Source organism: Euwallacea similis, chromosome 3 (assembly GCF_039881205.1).
Source record: "Euwallacea similis isolate ESF13 chromosome 3, ESF131.1, whole genome shotgun sequence".
Taxonomy (NCBI): domain Eukaryota; kingdom Metazoa; phylum Arthropoda; class Insecta; order Coleoptera; family Curculionidae; genus Euwallacea; species Euwallacea similis.
This window is the reverse complement of record NC_089611.1, coordinates 3056653-3081307: the sequence shown is the minus strand read 5'-3', so window position 1 is coordinate 3081307 and position 24655 is coordinate 3056653. Positions and strand designations below refer to the sequence as shown.

Below are 24655 nucleotides of genomic sequence, written 5' to 3'. Positions count from 1 at the left end.
TTGTTAACTCGCTCAGAATAGCATGACAAATTACTTCTGATAAGATTACCAGAGTAACAGCTGTACTAGTAGCTCAAGTAGAAGATAGCACCAGTCAACTAGTATGTCCCCATACTGCTAGTATCGTTAATATGTACATTAAGTTGGCATATCATACCTGCCTTAGTCAACCTGAAGCCCAGATATGAACCCAATTGAACATTTATGAGTCAGTTAGGAGTTAAGGCAATGTTTATCATGCCAATTCTTGAAAAAAAACCTAAACTGTCTTCCAAGAGCAAAGAAAAGCGAATCTAGATTGACAGAAGCAGTCGGAAATATGTACAAATAGTCACGACCAGCGTACGAACTACGCAAATTTTGAACTAGTTCTGACGGTTCTAGGTTCAGAATCGATTTACCTTTCTTTTGGAAGAGACCTATTGAAGATCCAGCAGCTGCACTTCTTAGGGCGTAGGATGAATACGTAAGGAAAATGTTGGGAACTTAATAAAGAGAAAGCATGCGGAGAAGCGTGCCAAAGCAGTTGTAAACTTTAATTACAGCTAGGGGTTAATTGGATTCGGCAATTAATTAAAACCTTACAACACGACTGCTTAAATTAAATGGCAACACTGTCCAATAACAATACATGCTAATGTTGAGCTAGGCTGGAGTGCATATTGCAAATAACCCGTATAGGACCGTCAGAAAATTTATCAACCAAATCAGATTCGATATTCGAATCAGCCCGAAGGATACAAGATTCGAATTGAGAAGAAATTAATAAATGTTGTCCTTTAAACACTATTTAGAAGTGAAAATTGAAAGACAGAAAGTCAGCGAGAGTGTCACTGATACCTGTGACTTATACGGCATCAGAAGATGGCTGCTTATAGCAATAAAGTATAGTGGAGATACTACAAGAGCAAAGATAATTGATGAAGGATCCAACACCCTCCTCGCTTTTCTACCTGTCATTCTCGCTTGAATTTTAATTTCAGCTATTTTTGTTCAAGTCCTTTTCTGAAACTTTATCCACTATTTCATATGCATAATTTCTATTTATGTATTTATATGTAAATTTTCCTTCATTTTTTCCCATTCACATTGCAATTACATTTCCCCTCCCTTCTACTATAATATCAAATTCGACAAGGGAGAAAGCCTGTAATCCAAGAAACAGGGTCCGGCACGTAATCCCCGGCTAAAAATTTCAACTCCCTTCACATGCAGAGAACCGCAAAAACGATGGCTCTTCCTTTTATCCTTATCTCAACAGCGACGTGAAGACTTTTTCTCTGAAAAATAGAGGCAACAAAGCTATAAACGGAGCTATAACATGCTCCCCAATGATGGGAGTATATTAGAAATAAGTCAGAATAGGAGAAACAACCTTTATGTAAAATAGAGTATAAAACACCCTACTGGGAAAATTTTTAAACTAACCTATCTGACCATAATAGTGTTATAATATTAGAAATATGGCCGAAGAAACCCTTTCAATCTTAATAACTCTTACATAAAATCGAGCATAAAACATTTCATAAAAGTAGTAAAATTAAGTACTCATGCTTCCTCAAGTAAAATCCGTTTCAATTCAAATAGAACAAGTTTGGGATCTGCTTGAAGGAATAGAAGAGCTCTTTTCAACTCTTCAGTGATTCTTATAAATTCCTTGTAATTACAAATAAGTTATCTCTATGTCAACTAGGGTCCAATCCGTTAATGACGAAGGCCACTACAACTCCTACATTCTCTATATCAAACAATGCTTCTGTCCCCAATTAGTCACTAATTCCCTCTCCAACGGAGAGGCATTCATTTACCCATGTCTCTGCCTTGGCAATTCTGAAAGATATTTTGTTTATGGCTACTTTTCCGATGTCTGGCCGACGGCATGATTTACAACGGGTCGACAGGGACAAATGTAAAAGTTTGGTGTTTTGGATTTTTGTCTCTTACTACCTGGGGCACTGCAAGTCTACCATTAATCGCCTCCAGCTGCCACTTTTGCATGTAGGCACTTAATACCAGGATTGTTTGCTTATGCATATAAGACATGTTTGGGTCTTAAACTGGCATCTGGGCTGGCATAATGCTTTGTAAATATGTATGTGTGCATTGTAGGTAGGTACTGCAAGTGGTATGAAAATGTGTGGAGGAGTTTTTACTGAATTAGGTGCTTGAATCTGAGATTAAACTGGTCAGTTCAACTTGGCATAGATATCTGATAATACCTGATCGGTAGACCAATGATAAATTTATGTACACAGAAATATCTTGTAGAAATACGTAACTTGAAAATATCTCGTTATATGTATTTCAGTAATTCCTCAAAAATATCTCAAACTCATATAAAAAGATACCTTAAACGTGTACACCAAAATACCTCAGCAATCTGTTCCTTGATAATATCTTTTCAGTTGCTCAGTAAAGGTTAAAGCATCATCTTGAGGTATCAGTTATCCAAGAGTGTCTCCTCGAGTGCCCCAAAAGTCAAAAATACGTAATACATCTACATATTTAAAATTTGGGTATGATTTTTCAATTTGTTTAATAGCAAAATCGGTAGTACGTAGTTTTGAAGGTAGTTCGTATTATCGAACTACAGGACAAAAAGGTGCTGGTGACGTCGAGTACGCATTGCAATGATTTTCAAAAGGACTTGACATTACTAAAAAATCCTTTGAAATCTACAAGTTATTCACTGTCTATTTTTCTTCTGAGGCACTATAATCAATATAGGAACGAATGATCGCTTTTCCTCTAAAGAGCTGCGAATAAAGTCTTTGCAGAGCAAATATTGCATTTTTTTTTGCTCTTTGCAACGCAAGGATTTTTTATTGTTTCTACTGCACTGTATTAATGAATGAAACCCATTGTGGCATAAAATAAATAATTAATGCCTCCTGCATGCATAATAAACATTTTCAACAAAATAAATATTAGCATAACGTTGTAAAGTACGAAAGGGAATATCGGCATTCGAGCACGCAACAAAAACAGGACCCAAATGCAATCTGTCAAAGCTACATTCACAAGATGGCTTCCTCAGATTATCACGTAAGCATTTTTCCGCCCGCGACAGAGAAAGATATACGACCCGGCAGGTCATTAGAGTGTGACGGAATGTTGCCCGATCACTTCAAGCCGCGAGCCGCGTACCGAGGAAAAGAGATGAAGCGATATAGACGGTATGCACGAGAAACAAGGACAGCATTAAAAGGATATATTTGCCCATTAAAAGCTCAGGAAATGCGTCTATTTACACAAAAATACTGAGTTTTGTTATCATTATATGTACAGCGTTATATGTGAACTTACCGGCTATGGCAATGTTGGTGATCGTGACTAATCCTTCCTCGTGGATGCGATATTGGCAAATCCAAGAGGGATCAGGGCTTACACCAAAAATTTCACTAAAACACTTACACTAGTATCACAATGCACACATCCTGGGCCGAGAAAGGGCCCGTTTTAATGCCACGACACGCAAAAAACACTGGAAAAACAAAATAAATACAATTCCTGTTATTGGCACGACACTCTTCTTTGCTCGGACATTCTATTCACGAGAGCGGCTCAGCCACAAGGCTCCAAACAACGATGAACGAACTCTGTGCTGCATTGTTGCCGGATTTCCACAGAGTTTTCCTTTAGGCAATTTTGTGCCCCTTGAGAAAAACCGTTTAGTTCATTACAATTGTTAATTCCAAGTGTTTGCTTCGTAATTATAGTAGTTGCTGGGGTACTAAAAAGCGGTTTCTTGATTCTAAATACCAATTAAAAGGTAAACACGCCGCTGATTATCATTCCTATTATTATTGCTTTTTGATTGATTTCTGTCAGCTTTCTGGTTTTAAACTGACACTGATATATTTGCACATAGAAGTTCTTGCCCGAAGGATTTTCTTAAATTACTTAATTTTTTTTACTGTTAAGTATCAGGTTTCCATTTTTTTGCTTTGACTTGGCATCGATGGCTACCGCTCGGTAACTCGCCGAAGGAGAGCGACAACAACCGAACCACGGCTATGGCTGGCTGACTGAATTCGAATTGAACGGCTCAGTGAGACGGCTAGAAAGTTTTTCTTTTTTCCATGTAAATGGGAATATTTCAGTACTTTTTTATTTAAATTGAAAATCAGGACTAGCGGAAGATTTATTGTCCTGCTTGTTTCTGGTTAGTTTTAACATAATAAATCAGCCGCAAAACGAAGATGGCCTGTACTTCAATAAAATTTTTTGCCTTTGGTTAGCTGTCTTTATCCGCTTAATTTGGAGTTATTTTTGACAATAATTGGTCAGGAATATTGTCAAAATTTTGTGGTAACGTTAAGAATTTAGCTCGTATTGAAGGTACTGTGACTTTTCTTTACTTTTGGGTTCATCGCGATTTTCTAAGAGGTTAGAAACGTACATCTTGTCCCCAAAAAATTCCACACTGTCCTCCATTTTGTTATTTACAGTCAAAGCGCGCAAATAATGATTTGCGATTTCCTTCACTTAATTCCGCTAACAATTTTAGCCGAAAGTTATCTCTATCCACTATTTGCATTGAGGGCATTAAGTAAGAATTTATCCGTTTCTCTCCATTAATTTCATATTTGAAATGACAGTGAATTGCTGACAACGTTCATTTGATTGACCTAGAATTTTGTCCAATTTTAACCACGAAATATCGTCATCCACTTGTTGAAATCGGACTTTTCTAAGAGCCAAATTACTAATGTATTGTTAACTAGCTAGTTATCACAACTTAGTAATTTGACCAATACATTGGCAATATTTCAACGGTTCTTTGGGAATTAGCTTGCAGTTAAAGTTAACAGCATGTCGACAAATTGACCCTTAATATCTCAGTTAACTACTACGTACATCTGCACACGTCCTTCATTGGATACCATCCAATATCTTTCGTTGGATTCTGCTGAAACCTTGTCGAATTTTTGTAGAAAGATTTCGCTATCCCCTAGCTAAAATAAGAACGTGTTAAAGCTTTCGCATATGGAATTCCTGTCTAAGAATTTTTTGAGCACACCTACCCCTTTAATTTCTCTGTTAGTTAAGAGGTGCACCGTGTATGCTATTCTCCTGAAATTTGCTTGAATTTTAATTGAAAATTTTCTCTATCAACTGCGAAGTAGAAATGCTAAGTTGTAAATTCCTTACGTAAATTTCTACGTTATTTTGATTCCACTGAAATTTAATCGAATTACCTTAAAGTCACTAACCTGCTACTGAAATCAGGTCATTGCCAGACTTTTCAATAGGCCTGAACATTTCGCCGAACAACGAGCAATACAACGAATTAATCAGCAAATAAAATCACAAACGCCTGAATATACTTCTTAATTTCGACGAATCGAACGATAAACGAAAATTATTTGTGATATACGTTCTTCAATTGGGTTAGCGCGCTTCGTTTGATGTTAGGGAAAAACCGACAAGTGATGGGAACACCGCGAACTGTTTGCCGAACAGAGATGATTTGCGAACGTATTTGCAAACGGGTTTGTGGGCCCGTTCATTCTAGTTTTCGTATGTCAGGTGGTCGGTTGTATTTTTTAATGTTCGACAAAGTGTTGAAATTTATACGAAGCTTTAAGTATCCAGCGACAAGATCTAATTTGATAACTAAAAATTGCTCTTTTTGTTACGTTAAAGTTTTATATGGCACTTCCACCATTGTGCGGGCTATTTCATAATATGTCAAAAATTCACGGGGTGAATCTGTGGATCATTTTAAGAAAAAAAAATCAAAGAACTTGGGTCAGTTTTCGCTTCCTGCCTGAAGTATAGAGTGATATAAAAAAAGTCTTTCTAATTTTTTCTTTTTAATTTAAGTCCGTTCAGGTATTAAATATTTTTATGAATATTGGAGAGCATAAAATAGGCGTAGAGACATATCTTTTCAGGCGAAAACAATATTTTTAATTTTACCAGTGGCGTCCCCATTAATGTGATTCTGCACATTTTAAACGAAAAATATGACACGGCACTGCTTTTTTTTAATAAAAATAATTTTTTGAATGTTACATATTTCTGTGAAAAGAAAAGTATTTTCAATTTTTAAAATTTTTCATGACGTTAACCGTTTCATGAGACAAAAAGAGCTCAACAATCTGCCACTGAGAAATCGCAAAATTCCTTCGTTTAACCCAATAAAAAATACACCAGGCGGTTTTTAAAGGATTCTCAACAACATTCAGGAAAAAGCGCCGAGGACTGCTTTCTTGCAGGTGGAGGTATTTTCAACACCTTATTTAATTTTTCTTTTATAAGTAACATAATGTAGCTAATTTAATCTTGTAGTTTTAATATTAGTTGGAAAACAATATTTTTTCTCATGAAAACGGTTAACGTTATCAAAAATATTCAAGAGACTTTTTTTCACAGAAATATAGAGCATTTATAAAATTATTTTTGTTTTTTTTTGGTTTTGGTGTATCATATTTTTCGATTAAAATGTTCAGGGTCATATCAATGGGGACATCACTGGTGAAATTAAAAACATTGTTTTCTCCGTAAAAGGTGCATCTCTACACCTATTTTACGCTCCCCGATTTTCATAAAAAATATTTATGCTACAACGGACTTATTAGGAAAAATTTAAATAAAATTATTAACCTGTATTTTAGACAGGAAGCGAAGAGAGCCATGTTTCAATGAACTTTTTTCTTTAAAATCATCCGCAGATTCGCCTTTTAAATTTTTTAAACGCCCAGTATAATAAATGTTTATAGGATATCCTTTTTGACTCCTCCAAAAATATTCGCTTACTCATTAAGCAAAGAAAGATAAATATACGGAATTTTTATGTTTTGTACTCCCCCTTCTTCCCTGTGAAAAATCCCTTCGGATATTTTATTCAGATGCCAGCTCGAAGGTAGGTGTTTCCAGCAATAAATTGAAAAAAGCAGGAAAATTGCCAAATTCCTTTATTTCCGCCCAGCAGTAAAGTTACTGTAATTTCGCGCTATCTCGTGAAACCATTAAATCTTGCCAACTTTATCGCTATTTTATTTCACAATAATAATAACTTTTTATGTTTTAAAATTAACATTGGTTTATCCGCACTTCTGGAAATTTGTCTCTACAATAAACTATAAACAAGTGCGACTAATGAATGGAGTATTAACACACATGAGGTGTGGTAATAATTGTTATTATTGTAACTTCGATCAATACATAAATGAACGGTTTAATAATCAACAAATCCAAGCACCTGTTGTTTTAAAAATCTAAAGCTTTTAGACAATTTATATCACCCTCGATTTATGGAAGATTGATAAGCAGAGCCGTCAAAGGCTAAATTTATTAACAGGAAAAACCATTACGATTTAGATAAGGCTGGTATTATGGGAGTGTGAAGATTAGAGTTTAAACATATTGATCTTTAATCCTTTTATTGCCCCTAAATACTCCTAATAAATACTGAGTGTGTACTGTGAAATAAGTCATATTTTTATTAGTGCTTAAAGAACATTATGTTGCCAGATTCATGACAAAAAAGGCGAGGAGATTTGCGTGATTGTGAAAAGTGTTTCGTGCTCGCGGTAAACCAATAAGGGGCGTGCATGTACCTGCTTATAAATAAATATGCCATTCTTATAAAATTAAGGTATAGATACGCATAAAATTAAACTTAATGGACAAAGTTAACACGAAGCGATGGGGCCTCGCCTTTATTTCAAAGGTCGTTCGTTTCTACCAGAGACCCCTTTATGTGAATTAATTATTATTATTGTTAATGCATTGTTGGTTGGTTTTTTTTGGGTTGGTTAAGGACAATTGAATGAGATGCCAGAGCTGTCAAGCACCGCGCAGCCCTGCTGTCACTGTTTCAGAGCTACAGCCCATTTGCGCAATAGAAATCTACTCATTCGGTTTATCAAATAGCAGAATTTATAGATTCTTATGTCCGAAAGAGGTGGTCACGCTACTGATTATTGTTTGAGTTGAGAGATTTAAATTTCATGTATATTTATTTCAAAAATATTTTTGATATTAAAAAAAAAACAACTAACGGCCGTTTAAAACGCCAAAGCCCAGAAAGTACATGCACCGTTCTGCTCTGCTAACCGAACCCATGCATAACGTAATTATTATTTCAATCTCATTACAACTGGTCTTCTAGGACACACGGATGGTAACGGCGCCCGATCCGGCAACGTCGCGTTCGTCGTTTGTTCGGGCGGCCACTGGAACAACCGCCGGGCCGACCGTTGTTCCGACGGATTCGCTTTCATCTCGCTCGGCGAGCAGTGACTTTAAAAAGGCCTTTTCATCTCCTCCAGAGCTGTATCCCCGGTCGTAATACAACATATCGGTTATTTGCCGGTTTCTTTTGTGCGAATGCAGCCGTGTAACACTGCGCCGGATACCTTACCTTACAAGGCGAAAGCGTAATATTATACTTAAAATTAAACAAAAAAAGAACAATAACGACTTCGTCCCTGAATTTCTGGTAAATTATGCCGTTTTAATTGGACGCAGTTCGGTCGGATTCGTTTCGTTTGGTCGCTTTTTGTCTGGGGGGGAACAAGAATGTAAATTATATCATCATAAAATTAAACGATCGGTTCTCGTTTGTCTCGCTAGTCACCAGTTTTTTCTGATCTTTATCAGCGAAAGCTTTTAGTACCCAAACAAATAAGGAATTACCCGCAATGCGACACATTTTTTTGCTTTTATGACCGTGGAAGGGTTTAGAACGCGGCTTTGGGTTTAGAGTAGATCTTATTAAACCAGCGATAATCTCGTATCAATATTGCAATGAAGATTAGATATTGCTGCATGGAGAGACTCTCGTAAACTCTTGATTTAATTAATAATAACAAGAGCCACTAGAGATGTAAATAATAATTAACAATATCATCTCATCTACCCTTCATTATTTCCATTACAATGCAGTTCAATAGGTTCCCCTCAAATACGATTTTTCCTTTGGAATGCCTTTTCGACTTCTACTAATGCCAAGCCAAATGTAGATGAATTCAAAAGAAAGTTTTATTAAATACAACTCAATCAAACTCATTATAATAAACAATAAGTTCGATATGTGCTATTAAAGTACGTGCTGCCATCTGATCATGTATGACGACAATTCATCACTCGGAACTTACTATAGAAAACTGCAATATCAATATTGAGCGCTCCCTAAAAATTATTAGCAGTACTAAAGCTTTAACTAACTATATACAAGGTGAAAGAACCAAATGGAATAAATTCAATATCTGCTATATATTCTGATGTATGTGAAAAAAATACCAAAAAACGCTAATTTTATATTCTGAAATTACTTCTTGAGACGCCAAAAATTCATATCTAAATCCAACCCTTTTTACGTGGCAGTTGCAAGCCCCAAATATTGGTTTCTTCTATGGTCCTTGATATTCATACTCTGATGTCTTAGCGGGATACTGATAAAATTAGCACGGAGCAAAATACAAAGAATAACACATTAAATATAATAATTTAATGATATTTTGGGCACCCTCAATAAAAAGATCATGTTTTCTTGCAAACCTCAACAACATACTTGATATAAAGATAAAAACGTTTTGCAAGCAGATCCTATATCCAGGCCACTGCATCCTTTCAGACTTCGATATAAATTCGTTGACCAATATGTAGAAAGCACCGATCAGACATCCGAAGCTGACCATCAACCAGAATAACAGGTAGACTCTTGCCACTGCAGGGGCAAAACATCGTTGTTGATGGGTGAAGCTGTCATAGAAGAAATGGGCAGGCACAATGTTAATGAAGAAAAAGGCTATGGTGCCTATCACTGTTGAGATACAATAGAGTTTATGCTGTTTTAGTACCCTGAAGACGTCTATGTCTGCTATGATCCACCAGCTGGAGAAGAGGAGACTCGCTACTGAGGAAATGATTAAGTTAATTTGAAAATGGGTTAGGTTTATTTTGGAGTTTGGAACGTTGAACATAATGCATAGAGAACCAGGAATTTTTTTCATTATTTAAAGAGTCAAAATGTCAGTTATGAATGACAATCAAAGTTTTGAGTAATAATTATGCTTGCCTCTGCAGGAGATTCTCAAAATCTACAGGCTAGAGGTCTGGCCTCAAACGCCTCCCAAACTCCAGCAAGGAAATCAGACACTTTTCCTGGCGCCAAAGCAACCGCTGTACATCTAGAAAAGCGCTAAATCCCGAATTTTCTTTCTCAAAGATGCTACCGAAACACAAGACTAGAACCATCATACGCAATAGAGATTACATCCGGACTGTTTCAAGAAGATGAAAATAAATGAGATGAAAAAAGAGGTGAGAGAATTTGCAATTAGCAGGACAAATGATGATGAGTGAAACAAAAACTAAATATATTCTGAAATAAAATCAAATATTCTTTAGAAAAAACTGCATATTTATTTATCTATAATATTTACACGTTTTTACTTGACTGCAGATGTAACAAAGGTTTCTCTAGATTACTCCGTAATGAGTTACATTTTGTCCTCCTTTGGCATGAAAACACACTCGCTTAAGCTAATACTTTACACTAGAAACTTAATTTAAAACTTTTAACTTAACTAGACTCTCTCAATGTGAGTGAGACTCGTACAAACAATTTACAAAAGCTATTCGCATGTACTTAGGTCTATCAAAAGAATTATAATTTATTTGCCTATTTACTAAGAACGAAAACCTTTCTCACCGATTCAAATGTCAAAATGGCCTTTTCAACTAAAAATTAATCGATAAAAATAAACATAAATAAGAGTTGACAATTTACCGCAAGGGTCGCTCTAAAGTAATCTTCACATTACGCGACTACCTTTGAGAAGTAGGAAGTATCAAAAATAATTATAACATTCGAGTACAGAAAATATTACGTAAGATGAGGAGTGGTATAAATGATCAATAATGTGACTGATTCCGGCGCGATTTTTTATGCTTTGTGCGAAACGACAAATTATTTAGCCAGTTTCAAGGAACCCGTAAATTTCAAGTCTTTAGTGTTGCTGAACGCAACGTTACTATTATTAAATAACCAACACTTCTTCAACAAAAATTTAATGAAGAGTGGATCTCGGGTTTCAAACCTCTGGAAACTGTCAGATATTATAATACTTTTCATGAGGTTCCGGCTGATAAATGAACCTTTCAGTTATACAGAATCGGCAACGTTGTTTACCAAATAGTCGTAGTTTGACGTCTATCTTTAAAAACAAACGCGGCATTACCGTGATCTCAGAATGATAATACGCTTATAAAAATCCTTTGAAGGTACCAGAGTTCCTCATAATACAAAGAAATTAAGTTTCGTAATTTTGTTAGATGCAGCATTGCTTACCAGGCGACCCCATTATCCGATCGGTATCTGAAGTTTTACGTTCATCTTTAAAATCAAATACTATCAGCGAGGCAGGATGACGGACTTGAAGTGACGAAAATTTGTTAAATATTTTAAGTAACTTATGAAAAATGCGGTATTGCCATTTCTTTGGAAACTTCCCAAAATACTAATAGAACGACATCTGTAACTTAACGATTTATCTTCTGGAAATATTTTTTAAAATCGTAAACCTCAGATTTCCTGCTCCAATCAGTCAGCGAAACCTTGAAAAACAGATACCGAGCGCAGCATTGCCAGATTTTGGGTTTGCCTCGACTTTAAAAAACTCTTAGAACAATTTAAAAAAATCAAAATTCTTAAACGAACGAATTTTAATCTGAATAGTCAACGAACCGAGTCAAACAATCAAACAAAAACAAGTACTAAACGCAGGATTACTGGCATTGCTCCCAGTTTGAACCCAGTTAAAGAAAAATTGTACAATTTTTAAAAGGCTCAATTACATAGGATCTCCACCAATCTACCTTGACGAATGGTAAAACCATCCCCTTACGAATAAAAAAATAAATAAAACCTCATTTAACGGTCCATCTTCCACACAACATTTCATTTTATCAGTTTCAGGAACTACCAATTTCACTATATCCCTCTATTGCTTTAGAAACCCCCTTGCTGAGAGTAGTTAATACTAGACGCCTCATTCTCCATATCTATAAAGGGCATACTAGCCGAAGCTGATCCCATACTGTAACTTTGCTGTCCATTGCTGCCGTTGTTTAGTCCAGTTTGCCCGGCTAACATACAAGAAGGAGGTTGCGGAGTCACTTGGGGCGATCGTGGAGGCGACGGGCTGTCTAGGGTGATTACTCCGGGGCTGACGGGGTACCCGGAACTTGACACAGAGGACGGACCCGGGGTTGTTGTGGATCTGGGTTGAGTGCTGCTCGAGGAGGAAATATTGCTGTTTTCTGAAAAGAAACCGCCTGCGTAGTTTCAGCTCTTAAAACAGTTAAAAACTAGGAGAATGGGTTTGAGAAAGTGACGTCTGAAGGAAGAAAGAAGCAATTTTTGAAGATTTTTTAAATGACAACTTTTTCCAGTTTCAACAATTCAGGCTTTCGGCGCACTTTGACAACGTAGCTGCCTTATATCTGAGATGTCCAGTTCCCTTTCCTACTGTTGTTTAGTTCACGTACCGATATTTTTCGTTTTCGGCGGCCCTTTGAAACTTCGAAATAAAAGACTCTTTTCAATCGTGAAACCTTATAATTTAGAAAACAGGAATTGAAGTCACAAGTTGTCAAGTGTAATAAATTAACTTATAACCTATAAATCTTGCTGAAAATTACAAATAGATTGTAAATTCAAAAATTGATTTTATTATTTACTCATTTTAAAGAAACATTAAAACGAGAAATAAATAAAAACAATAATGCGGCCAGCCGAAAAAATGCACAGAAACCGAGGAACAATGCCATATATATCTCACTGAGGAGATTTAAACGCGAGTTCTTTTCTATTCAGGCTCAAAGCTGTAATCGGAAGCCCCAAATAAATGTCTCCTGGATCTGGCAAAATACCCCTTAGACCCAGCCTGTGCAACTACCCATTTTCTTCAGTCTTAGGTTCATTTACTAAGTTAATTTGGTCTCCGGGATTCTCGTCAGCAGTATTTGCAACTTTTGCACTAAAATCAGAATTCGCAAACATTAACCCCTCGGGTGCATTTCCACCCTCATAACCCTGATCATTAGTATGTTTGGTTGAATGGTTGAAACTTGAAAAGACCCTATAAGAGCATTGGCATTATAAGACTTACCATTGAATTTGATAGTTGAATCGGGTTTGGGAGGAGGCCTACGCTTTGCCAGCGGTTCATCATCGTCAGAGTCTGAGATGGTTAAGTCCACAACTTCTTTTTTTTCCGGTTCTTTGGGTTTGTCAGTGGAGGAGGTGGCTGTCGAATTTGAAGAGACGATTTCTGAAGAAAAGTATGTAAATTGTTAACATAAGGACATTTTAAATTGCAGCATGTTTAGGGCCTGTGCTATATTTGTCTGTTGTAAGACGAAAATAGCGCATTTACCATTTAGCGAAACTTTCTTAACAATGGAGTCAATGCATATCTAATAATTCAAAGATTAAACCAACTTGCCTGAAATGAAGCCTAATCTAAATTAAATGAGCTCTTTTCTAAAATGGGTAGTTTAAAAATGGGAAGTAGTGAATGGTATATATAAAGGGTAATCATTTGTCACCTCAAAGTTCGTTTAATCTTTGAATTGTATTATCACCTATAATTATGCCTGATTCAATGGTGGTTGAGAAGAGGTTTTTAAAGATATTTGGCAAATATCCTAAGACACTCTTCAATTTAGATAATCAAATACATTGACAGTAAAAAGTTAAATTTTTTACCCCCTGGTAGTTTTTAAGCCTAGCAACTCCATTGTCCTAGAAAGTATTACTTTAAGTTGGACAACATACCAATGTTATCCTCAATAATTTCTATAGCATCATCGATAGACACACTGCTCATAGATGTCTTCTCCATTTTAAACGCCTTTTTTTCATTTTGCGCACTCCAACTGCCATCCTTCAACAGTTGAATCTCATTACAATCCGAGGGTAAATTCGTTGAGATTAATACATCTTGAAAATAGCCGTCGATCACCAGATTATCATACAGGGCAGACTTATCACAGACCGGACAGTTCCAAGTCGGCTTGCGCTCGTTCATTTGTAAGAAGAGAGACGCGTCGAAGCACTGCAAATGTCCGCAACTTTGAGGCCTGCATGGCGTGGTCATTCGCATTTTGCCCAAGGGGCACATGAGAGAGACGCGCAGACTGGTGGTGGCTATTTCACAGTCGCCATCGTCGCTCAATTTTTCTTTGACTGTGAAAACGAATTTTTTTTTAAATTTGTCAAAAAGTCAATTCTCTTGGACTTAAAAAATGGTTTGTTCAATTCCTGAACTTACTTAAAGCCCGTGTATGATCGGAATGTTTGGCCCCCTTCTTATGCAATCGCTGGAGCAAGTCAGATGAAGTTAGTTTATGAACGAGAGCTACAGCCATGGCATAGCCGCGCCCATAATCGGCTGCCCATGAGACGGTGATCTGATTGGCGACAGTCGGACTCAGTTTCACCATCTGTGTTATGTTTACTGGCCTTGGAGGGCGTTTTGGCTCCACTCCGGGCTTATTCGTTGGAATTGGGTTCTAGGCAACAACACAAACCGTGACAAAAATCCTTGAAAATATCCCTAACAGAATCTTACAGGCAACGGACACAGCTTGTTATTGACTTTAACAATAACCTGTGGTGGAAAACAATCCTCTTGTTCACAGGTCGTTTCTAGTAGGCAAAATCTAAGCTGCACTTGCTTGATGTAATCACACTTCACCCCAGGTCTAATATCCCGAGAACTGGCAATGTCTGTGGCTTGTTGCGGCGTCAGGTGGAAATAAAACGGTTGCTCCTGCATCCTTTGAGTGGTAGACGGCACCAGAGTGGAGGGTTTTATAAGATCAGCTAAAATTCTGAGAATGCACCAAAAATTTGGTAAGAGATTTTAACACTCACCAAGGATATCATAAAATGGCAACCTCTTGAAACGAACATCAGGATGCACTGGAAAGTTGCTGGACATGACCGGCGATTGCTTGGTAGATGCGTATTGAGGTTGATAATACATACTTTGGCCTATGCTCTGTTGACTGTACATTGCGGCAGCTGCTTGGGCGGCTGCTGCAGCTTGTCTGGTCTATAGACATATAATCCGGTTGAAAAATCACTTCAATTTTTATAGTTTTCGGTATTAAACAATAAAAAGAAACGAATATAACCACCCTTCAAAGAGTCAAGAGTTCAATATTGTTTGTTCAGGTCCTATTTTTTACTTTGCTTACAACTTGGTTTACCCCTTCACTGGTAACTAAATTTCTAAAATAAAATGCAAAATACTCACAGCCATTCCTCTGGTATCAACACTGTATGGATGTACTGCAGCAGTGCTACGGACAATGTTGCCTTGTTGCTGTGGCATTGCTGAAACAGCTTGAGCAGCTGCGGCTTGTTGATCTGCAGTCACAGGGGAATTGGACGGAGGCACTGACGATAATGTGGGTGCTTGTCTGGAAAAATTGCTAATGAAGGTACCAACAGGTTAGTGAAATCAATTGCTGACAGAGTTCATTTGATTGTTCTTGGTTTAAGTCTGGTTAAATCAGGCAGGAATCAAACTAAAGTTAAGATTTGGAAGGTTAAAGGTGCATTAAATTGTTTCAATGCTGGTGAAGTGACTTTTTGCATTTGTGTATATATATATTACAGAAAGGCCTGTATTGTTTAACTATACAGGTTTTTTTACTTAGATGTGCCCACTATTGCTATCTTTGAAATTGTAAGTTACAAAAGCAGATAAATGGGAAAAAATTTGCCATTTTGGAGATTTTGTTTTATTTGTTTTGTAGCTCTCACTGTTTCAGAGATGGCAATCTTTAACAGACCTAAAGAAGACACCCCAGTATGTATTCTTCTTTTGTAATGTATTCAACACAATGGGAAAAAACAAAATTTACAAATAATTAAAATCCAAATGCTTTAAAGAGAACACTAGTGTCATGCAGCACATTTTGCATTGCAATTTGTTGTTTCATATGCCAAATGTATATTTGTCAGTTCTTGATTATTGTAGTTCTTTATAAAGATTAATTACTTTACAAAATTTGCAAAATGAACGAGTAAATGTGTCAAACTAACAGTTAAAAATTTCTATTATCAGTCTTGAATAAGATAAACATTTGGCAAAAAGTACTTAAAGATTCATTCAAATTCAACTGTCTTATATTGTTGCAGTGGATGTCCCTAGAAGTTTGATCCCATAGTCTGAATCACTCTGTATATACAACTCGCAACAAATAACAAGAATTATTCCCTGTAACGAATCCTCAAGTGTTACAGGGAAGAGGTATTAGTACTCTAAAATAAACCATCCCATTTTGAGGTGCTATATATTAAAAAAGGTTTTTTACTACTAAAAGCCACAACTAAAGCAGGAATTTGGTCACAGCCAACCACATTAGAACCACATGCAACAGGCACCCTATTTCAACCACTTTATTGAAACTAATGGCAAATGGTACCTGTAATACATATTTCCAGATCCCCTAATATGTGAGCACACTTATCCCACGACACATCGGAAATTGAGTTGTGAATTTATTAGAACATTTAAAATTGCTATAAAGGAAACGTTTACAATAGGATTTATCAGAGTGCTGGCTTTGCACTATGCAGTTGAAACCGACTTCGGTATATTGGAACGACGTGGAATGTATGAGTCAAATTACCTGAATAATATGTCCCTCAACGCCATTTCAACGGGAGAACCCTTTTGTGGACTTTTTTTGTGTTAACACCGTAGAAACTAATAGAAATTCCAGTTACTTTAAAGAAAATGTTGCGGCCATTTTAGAAGCAAAATCGCGATTTCAACAGAGGTGTCACGTTGACAATAATAATTTCAGAAGATTCAGTATTTGACATGAATACGACTGAGAGTCGAGTTATTTAAAGTTATTTTTTCTATTTAGGAGAAGAAAAATTGGGAAGAATTTTAATTTCCTGTATTTGCTATGAAACAACGACATCACAAAGCCAAACTTCAGGGTAACGAATGGCCACAAAATTTTAATAAATCGGAAATTAAGAAAACAGTGCACATCAGTTACCTGCCCTTCTTTTAGAACGATCTCACCATCGATCGTCATTCATTTCAGAAAATATTTCTAATATTTCGTTAATTTCACCCCAACCGGCAACGTCGCTGTAATGCTGATTCCCATCAGGCAGCTAAGTAAGGAAATTGCCTCTCTTTCTCGATATTAGCATGCCAAACAAGGACAAAATACATCAATCCACTAACCGAAGGCAGGAAAATTGACGATAGCACGAGCACAGAAAAAGTAAAATTGAGATAGAGCGCGAAGGAGAGGACAGAGATAGAAAGATTAAACGAATTTTGTAATTAATTGTTGTTAATAAAATAAATTATTAGGAAGAATCCTTTGCACAGAATAATATAGTATACAGGTTGTTTTATGTAGTCCGGGCGCTAGAAAATTTTGTAGAAGTAAAAAAGAAAACTTCACCTACTAACCTCGACTACACATTGTTTATTTGATTTTTTTAGTTCTTGAAAATTCTCTAACGCACGAGCCACCTGAATCATCTTGTATAACCTATTAAGCAAAAAAGAGTAGAATAGACACTCCCTTACCTGCAACAGGATCTACAACACGTCAATTCTATATTATCCTTTAACCCTTCCAATAATTTTCTAAATGTACATCTCTTGATGCTTGATAAGTCATCATCAATATTCACAACCCTTAATAGTTTGTCTACACTTAGCACTGTTATCAGAAATAAGACCGTTCACAAATCTACAAATGGCATTTCTGATTGTTGCTTAACGACTGAACAAGACTCGACTGACTTTTTGTCGTCGTTTTTACAATATACAGCAATGCTGTCCCCCTCATTGCTGTACTTTCAGCTGCATCAAGGGACAGTTTTGGATCAATTTTATGTTGATACAGAAATTTGCTTACAATAGTAGCTTTCGCGGTTACGTTCAAAGGAGACCGTCCAGCTCGATTTGTACCTAAAGTTAAAGGGATAACACCGATTAATTTTAATACATTGTCAAACAGATGTTTCTAGTGAGCAATATTCGGGACAATCCATGAATGACGTTTTGAGTTTATTGGCGGGAATTTATTTAACTTGAACCTTCATAAACTGGGTTTAAATTAAAGGAAATTTGAAATGTTTACTTTAATTTAAAAACAATAACAACATAAATTTGTCAGTTGTATAACCCCACTTTTAGATTTGACTTGATTCGCTTGCTATGTAATGGAATCATAGAAAGAGGATACGCACAAATATGCCTTAAAGTGAGACAAACAAAATCAGCGCAAATGTAACGTATTTCTCTCCCTCCTTGCTGCATGGCTCTAACAGAGTTGATGAATGAAATCAGGTTCTAAAACAATTAATAAATAAGAGGGATGAGCTGAAACACTTTCTTTTCTTGGAATAATGAAGGAAATAGTCGGACAGAAAGAGGCTGCTCTAGGTCTGTAGCGATAACAGGGCGAAAAGCGATAGCTCTACTTGGTTACATTTGAGGCCAGAAAATTGCATTTTTGGTAGTAAAGCCGTAAGTAAGAGCAATCTAGAAGAGAAAAGGAGGCAAATGTTTCTGAAAAAGGCCGGTCTAAGTCTACAGCGACAACAGAATCAAAAGTAATAGTCCTGCTGGATTTTATCTGAGACTACAAACATTGCTTAGCCAATTGGCTAAAAAGTGAAAAAATTTATTTAAATCTTCTCTACATACGAATCTTAATAATTTTCAACACTTTTCAAGAAAGGAAATTCAGCAGATACTGCCTTGCACAACTTTATTGAGTTTCCAGTATTGGCTTTAGAGCAAAGAGAGATGTTTACAGCTTTTTTCTTGATCTGCTCAAGATAATTGATAGTTTCAAATACAGAATTATTCTTAAAAAATTAAATAAATAGGAATAAAGGGAAGGAATTACCTATTTCTGGATTATATCCTACTCAACAAATGAAACTCAAATTGTAAATGTTACATCTCACCTGGTGTACCTCAGGGCAATATTTTTGGGCTGCTTATCTTCACAATAACCTCCTCACAACCGATGATTTTCAAAGTTGTGAAAGAATTAACTATGCAGATGACATAGGCTACTGAATACATGCTGTATGAGTAAATTTGGTAGACAGGTTAAATAAACACCACTGTGATCAATTACAAAAACCTTCCAGAATAAATTGGTTCTGAATGAGGCACTTTTGAGAAGAAGCTATATCAGTTCCTTGTTAATATAGTAATTTAGTTTTAATGAATATTTTCCGAATACTATAAGTGTTTAAGTAATGTTACTCTTGTTGTTCTGTTTGAACAGCAATTACTTGTAATTATTTGTTTCAATTAAAGATTATTATCTATTTGTGTTCTCAGATAAACCAAATGAACTTGTCAAACCTGTTAAATATCCTTAATATACTTACGATTGGATTGTCTTATACAATTCCCTAATTTTCTGATGAATTGGATGTGACCTGACTCGCAGTAGCTCCACAGCACGGGTCTGCAGTTCAGTTTTACGGCCTGACTTGTTACGTCCAGCGTAACCCAATAGCATTTGCAACTCAGACACTCGGAAACTCAACAGCATAGTCTAGAAGCACCAATTTAATGCTAGCAACTTATGCTGATTTATAGAACGTTATTTTAGTGAATTTTTGGGTTTAATTGAAGAGGTAAGGCCAAGGTTGGGGTCGAGGTTTTTGACGATTGAATGATGTTTGGTTGCTTGAATTAGATATTTACCCGTAAATCCTCAGTGTTTTCAGACATTTCCCGGGGCTCTAGCTACTATCGACTACACACAAATTAGGGAAATTGCATTTGAAGGAAATCCCGCCAAAAAACACGAAAAAAAATACGAAGTTTTTCAAACTAAAGTTGTAAATGATGGGTCGAAGAGTTATTTCAGAGCAGCGAACATTCACCAAACTATTGACAAAACATTAATAAAGGAGAAAATTAAAGAAGTTTTCCTATTTTGATTTTGTGATGCCAAAAAAAAATTAATTTTGACTTTAGAAGAATGACGTAATAATTTGATAATGGGTAAAAAATTTTTAGTTGAAAATAATCAGGTTTTATCTTTTTTTGATAAATGATATAAAAGCAGACAGAACTTGCTCCGGTCTAAACCACTCTGAATTTATTAGACACTCATAGTCGTTACTTGTCATAATCAGCTGTTCCTATATCAACAATGTAAAGAATGAATAGAAATATGTGGATTCAAATATCTTTACCACAAAATTTTAAATTTAAATTACAATTTTAAATATTTTTTAATATGATTCATGAGCTCCTATTCAATTTGTGGAATAATCCTGGTAATGGCGTAATTTCAGATGATAATGACGTAAGTTTATAGAACGGTTGTTGATTTTCCTTAAGCCCCCTATCTCTTAAAAACCATTTCAGTGGACTCATCACTTTGAATTACCGCAATTCCTACACCCGGCGGAAGAAACACTTCTACAAAGTATAATTCAAATAGGATCCAATTACCACAAAATCACCTCTTTTACCAATGAAATTCTCAGTGAAAACAGCATTTTAAGTGGTATTATCACAACTTCATTACTCTGACTTCAATTCTCTTGGTGTCACATCATTTACAGCCATTAACAATCCTCGCTCAACTGAAGAGGATCTCAATACAAAAATTCAAAATGGCCTATATTTGAAAGCTTTCTGTAATGGGGTGCAAGATGCCCTGGAGGATTATCGCAAGGAGATTATTAGGCTTGAAAATACATTTTTGGAATATCCGCAGTTATCTCTCAGCTATGTTCTGAGTGCTGTGGATAAATACAAGGGCTTGTTCACTGTTCTTAAATCAATGATCTTCAAAATTCAGTCGGAGAATTTATATGGGTGCCTGTTGATGAGTGGTTTGCAAAAATACATTGCTTGTGGAATTGTTCAGTTGGAAAAAGCTGCTTCTATGTAAGTTGTTATAAGGACAAATGCACTTTGTTAGTAGGTAAAAGTTTCTCAATACAGTATCCTAAAGGCAATTAATACAGTATTCTACCAACATCTTTGCAACTGGGTCATATGTGGAGACTTGGTAGATCCTTATAATGAGTTTTTCATTTGTGATGGAAAGGTTGCGGATGAAAACTTTTTGTATCCAGAACAAATGAGTGAAAGGACTGCTGTACCTTCGGTAATATATAGTATTCTCTATCAAATCATGAATACATTTTCCAGATTTTGTAGGTAAACAAAATCAAGAGACCACCAATAGTGCGAAAATTCTATATAAACTGGGATATGGTTCCTAAATTTATCAGTCAAGATTCTGCCGAAAGTATCTTATTTATGGGTCGCATTGTTTGGATACTGCGAAATGACCCTAAGAGGATGGAATATACTGGAGATTATCAGACCAATTTTCGAAGGGATATTTGGGAGGGGAAGGAAATTGAGTATTACAATAAAATCCGCTCTGTTGGAGATCAAAGTTTAAGTGCTGGGGAATTTAGATCTGTTACTGAGGAGTGCAGAAGTAAACTGACCAAGGTATTTTTGAGATTGAAAGTTATTTTCCAAACTACTTAGAATGTATTACAGTATTTATGGTCTGTGATGCTCAAAGAGGGCAACTTAGTTGAGCATCTAAAGCTGATTAGAGAGTATTATGCTTTAGGCAGAGGGGAGTTGTTTCAACAGTTTCTTGCAGTGAACAACATAAAGGACGTTCCTTCAGACTCACTGTTGCAGCAAATTAACACCCTTTTCCATGAAACTGCCCGCAAGATATACGGGGAAAACGATAAGAGCTACATAAGGTTTGAGCTAACTTGCCCTGGCGGCCAAATTTCTAGTAAGCAGTTGGTTTTGGCTATATATCCTTGCATAATCTCAGGATTTTAGGGACAAAACTATGGCAAAGCCTGCATTTGAACTTTGAAATGCAGTGGCCACTGCATATAATCTTCCATCCTGAAGTTATAGGGTTCTACAACAAGCTCTTCAGTTTTCTGTTACGCTTAAAAAAGACTCAAATAAATTTGTTCAAACTTTGGACTTATCATACATTCAGTCAACATAAGATGTAACGTGCCAAATTTCATATTTTAGCGGGTATTTTAATGTGCTTTTGCAGAGATCGACGGGTTTGGATGCTGCGCCAAAACCTTTTATTCTTGGTTGACAATCTACAGTATTATATACAAGTTAACGTGATAGAGGCCAAGTTTTCTATTCTCATGAAAGCAGTAGAGAGCGCCAATGAGCTTGAAGACGTTATTAAAATTCACCATGAGTTTGTGGTCAACCTTTTAACTGAAAGTTTCCTGCTCTCCCTAGATGAGGTCCGTTGAGATGAAATTATCCTTTCAATTCCTTTCAAAAGTGAGTTTTAGCCTCAAGAAAGTGGACACAAACACAGGCTGTATCAAATGCCAACGTTGCAACATAACCCCCCCAGTAAGGTATACAATATCATTACAAGGTTACTGAAATTGTGCGACGAATTTTGCCTCTCAGCGAAGAGCTGGGAAGCCGAATTAACTGAGCCGGATTTGGAGGAATTTGATATCTTCCAGAAAAGGACTGATATTATAATCGACACTTTATTGGTGCTTCTTTATAGTCTGCATGGCAAAGTTAGGGGGAATCACCTGTTACAGCTAGTTCTACACTTGGACTTCAATAAGTATTTTAGCAGGAATAAAACTGATTTGAATCTCACGGAGGCGTTTAAGATCAGTTAATAATGCCGTTTTTTTGCAACTGAAATCATCAGTTAGATATATTACTTAAGAGCTTTACATCGTAATGAGGTGTATAAATGTTATTAAAATAAATAGAATAAATACCACAAAAAAATTTTAATTATGCCTAACACACATTACTTGCTTTTCTTCATTACTTTCATGAACAACACCATATCTAAAAAAAGCCTAAAGATAGTACATTTCTACATGAAAGAAGAACATACTCACTGATAAAAATGACTAAAACAATAACCAACATCATCCACATCCAGCATTTCCATGCTCTTTTTGAATGCTCAGCTAATTTGCTAGATTCAACCATCAACTTGGAAAAATTCTTATCAGTTAGCTGACTGGAATTGCTGACAACTTCTGTATCGTTTTTTATTATTTTATTCGCCACTTGAGACTGCTCCTTCAAAGTTTTAGTGAACTGAAGCATTTCCTCAGCAATTTTACTTTGCAAATCTTCTTGGTATTTGAGCACTTGATCCAAGTCTCCAGTCTCGTTTACACCTTGGGCAATGTTGCGATGTCTAACCCCTAATATGTTGTCATTATTATTTAATTTTGCAGTTTATGATATTGGTCTTACCATTCCCAAGCAGGCTTTCTCTCATCAAAAGTGGATCGTTAAATTCATATTTGCTTATAGAGGTTATCCCTAATGTTGTCTTTATGCCCATTATTCGTTTTTGGTAGGTTTTTATGGATTCTACAGAGGTACTAAAAGGTCACATGAATGAGTGAGAGAATGGCTTGAAGGGCCTAAAAAACTACAGTTCTGAAGGAAATTAGGGGAGTTACAATTTTGCCAGGGAAACAAAATGAGGACAAATTCATTAAACCAAAGAAACAATAATTTATTTCACCCTTTCACTCTGCCATATATTTTTGAAAATTTAACAGATTACAGTCTGTCCTCTATAGTACTTACAAAATATTAAGTTATAAAAAAATATAAGTTATTTTTAAGTTTTTTGTAATAATTTACCCCAAGCAAACCAAAATGGAAAAATGTAGGATGCATAACACAATGATTTAGGGTCAAGACATATGACAACTGCTGGTAGGTATTTGGCTTTGCTGTCAATAAAGGGAAACATTAATACTGACTATAGCTCATTCTAGAAACAAAATATTTTTCTCTCTCAAAAAGCTTCAGAAGCATTTTAGAGCATTTTATGGTAGTACCATGAATATATTCATCTGTAACAGTAAAAGTGTCAAACAGTTCATGCTTAACTTGTCTTTTGTTTGGGGACAATTTAACATACTTTCTAAGGAACAATGACGAGCCTGTATTTCCAATTTAATATGATCTTTCAGCTCCTGCAAAATTTGTGAGAGCTTTGGAGTCGCATTATCAGTTAATTGGGAAAGAAAGTTTTATGAGGTCACCCTTTGCCAAACACAAATTAAACTTACTTGGAATGTTTCTTAACTTCCTGCAACATATCTTCTAAGGTATTCACATATTTCTCGAATCTTTCATCTTCCTTCTGATTCTTGCACATAAGCTCGCATTTTGCCAGCAACCGCCTTAAGTTGATTTCTTGCCTAGAAAGTCCCACCATTTGTTGGCAATTGGCCTCTTTCTTTCTCGCACGAAAATTGACTTAAACTCTCATGAAAATTGAATGATAGAAATGATAATGCAAGGAAATACTCCTAAGCAATAAAGGGAATGTTTCTGACGTGTATTTTAATTATTTGCGAAAACATTGATGAAATTTAATACTGTACAAAAATTGTTAAAAAATAATTTCAAAGGTCAAGAACATTTTAGAAAACGAATCTGAGCACTTGGAACACATTTATTTCTTTATCTAATGTTATAAAAGAGTAAAGAATAGTAGTAAATTACCGAGTTGTCTGACGTCTGTCATTGTCGAACAAAAACCGTAAATCACGCAAAATGTCAAAACC

At 35.9% G+C, this 24655-nt stretch overlaps 5 protein-coding genes across 11 annotated transcripts in view; 2 read left to right on the top strand and 3 right to left on the bottom strand.

The window, feature by feature from the left end:
* The window catches only part of sbb (scribbler), a 49311-nt gene extending 45715 nt beyond the window's left edge, over positions 1 to 3596 (bottom strand). Inside the window, exon 1 of the mRNA XM_066406893.1 lies at positions 3307 to 3596. The gene's annotated coding sequence lies outside the window, so the exon portion shown is untranslated. The remainder of the gene's footprint in view (positions 1 to 3306) is intronic.
* LOC136420134 (pyroglutamyl-peptidase 1) overlaps positions 1 to 24655 on the top strand; it is a 63613-nt gene that overhangs the window by 33391 nt on the left and 5567 nt on the right. The window lies entirely within an intron of this gene.
* Su(var)2-10 (E3 SUMO-protein ligase Su(var)2-10) lies at positions 10372 to 20007 on the bottom strand. Of its 6 annotated transcripts, none has more exons than XM_066406116.1 (9): positions 19749 to 20004; positions 19427 to 19596; positions 15285 to 15450; positions 14900 to 15080; positions 14595 to 14848; positions 14295 to 14535; positions 13799 to 14209; positions 13131 to 13292; positions 10372 to 12279 (listed from the first exon to the last, which is right to left on the bottom strand). In XM_066406116.1, the coding sequence occupies exons 1-9, from the start codon at positions 19773 to 19775 to the stop codon at positions 11969 to 11971; spliced, it is 1923 nt and encodes a 640-aa protein (XP_066262213.1). In that variant the 5' UTR covers positions 19776 to 20004; the 3' UTR covers positions 10372 to 11968. The 6 variants fall into 6 exon arrangements, with proteins under 6 accessions (XP_066262213.1, XP_066262217.1, XP_066262218.1 ...); XM_066406120.1 differs by lacking the exons at positions 19427 to 19596; positions 19749 to 20004 and adding exons at positions 16462 to 16558; positions 16669 to 16853 and having other exon boundaries at positions 15285 to 15462; XM_066406121.1 differs by lacking the exons at positions 19427 to 19596; positions 19749 to 20004 and adding exons at positions 16462 to 16558; positions 16669 to 16852.
* On the top strand, positions 20250 to 22827 carry Grip75 (gamma-tubulin complex component 4). Its single transcript, XM_066406914.1, has 9 exons — positions 20250 to 20358; positions 20421 to 20562; positions 20621 to 20948; positions 21006 to 21171; positions 21225 to 21527; positions 21579 to 21831; positions 21882 to 22062; positions 22114 to 22321; positions 22373 to 22827. The coding sequence occupies exons 1-9, from the start codon at positions 20290 to 20292 to the stop codon at positions 22721 to 22723; spliced, it is 2001 nt and encodes a 666-aa protein (XP_066263011.1). The 5' UTR covers positions 20250 to 20289; the 3' UTR covers positions 22724 to 22827.
* On the bottom strand, positions 22733 to 24468 carry Use1 (Vesicle transport protein Use1). Its single transcript, XM_066406932.1, has 4 exons — positions 24155 to 24468; positions 23322 to 23452; positions 22955 to 23269; positions 22733 to 22901 (listed from the first exon to the last, which is right to left on the bottom strand). Exons 1-4 carry the CDS (start codon positions 24301 to 24303, stop codon positions 22861 to 22863), a joined length of 636 nt encoding a protein of 211 aa, XP_066263029.1. The 5' UTR covers positions 24304 to 24468; the 3' UTR covers positions 22733 to 22860.

Excerpts from the sequence above, each read along its gene's own strand:
- Grip75 (XM_066406914.1), top strand. The coding sequence starts at position 20,290 with ATGATTCATGAGCTCCTATTCAATTTGTGGAATAATCCTGGTAATGGC. Across the intron at positions 21,172-21,224 it reads AAAGGACTGCTGTACCTTCG|GTAAACAAAATCAAGAGACC; the intron begins GTAATATATAGT and ends CAGATTTTGTAG. Across the intron at positions 21,832-21,881 it reads CCCTGGCGGCCAAATTTCTA|GGACAAAACTATGGCAAAGC; the intron begins GTAAGCAGTTGG and ends TCAGGATTTTAG.
- Use1 (XM_066406932.1), bottom strand. The coding sequence starts at position 24,303 with ATGGTGGGACTTTCTAGGCAAGAAATCAACTTAAGGCGGTTGCTGGCA. Across the intron at positions 23,453-24,154 it reads GAAGTTAAGAAACATTCCAA|TACCTCTGTAGAATCCATAA; the intron begins GTAAGTTTAATT and ends GTGACCTTTTAG. Across the intron at positions 22,902-22,954 it reads TGTTTTAGTCATTTTTATCA|ATATGGTGTTGTTCATGAAA; the intron begins GTGAGTATGTTC and ends GGCTTTTTTTAG.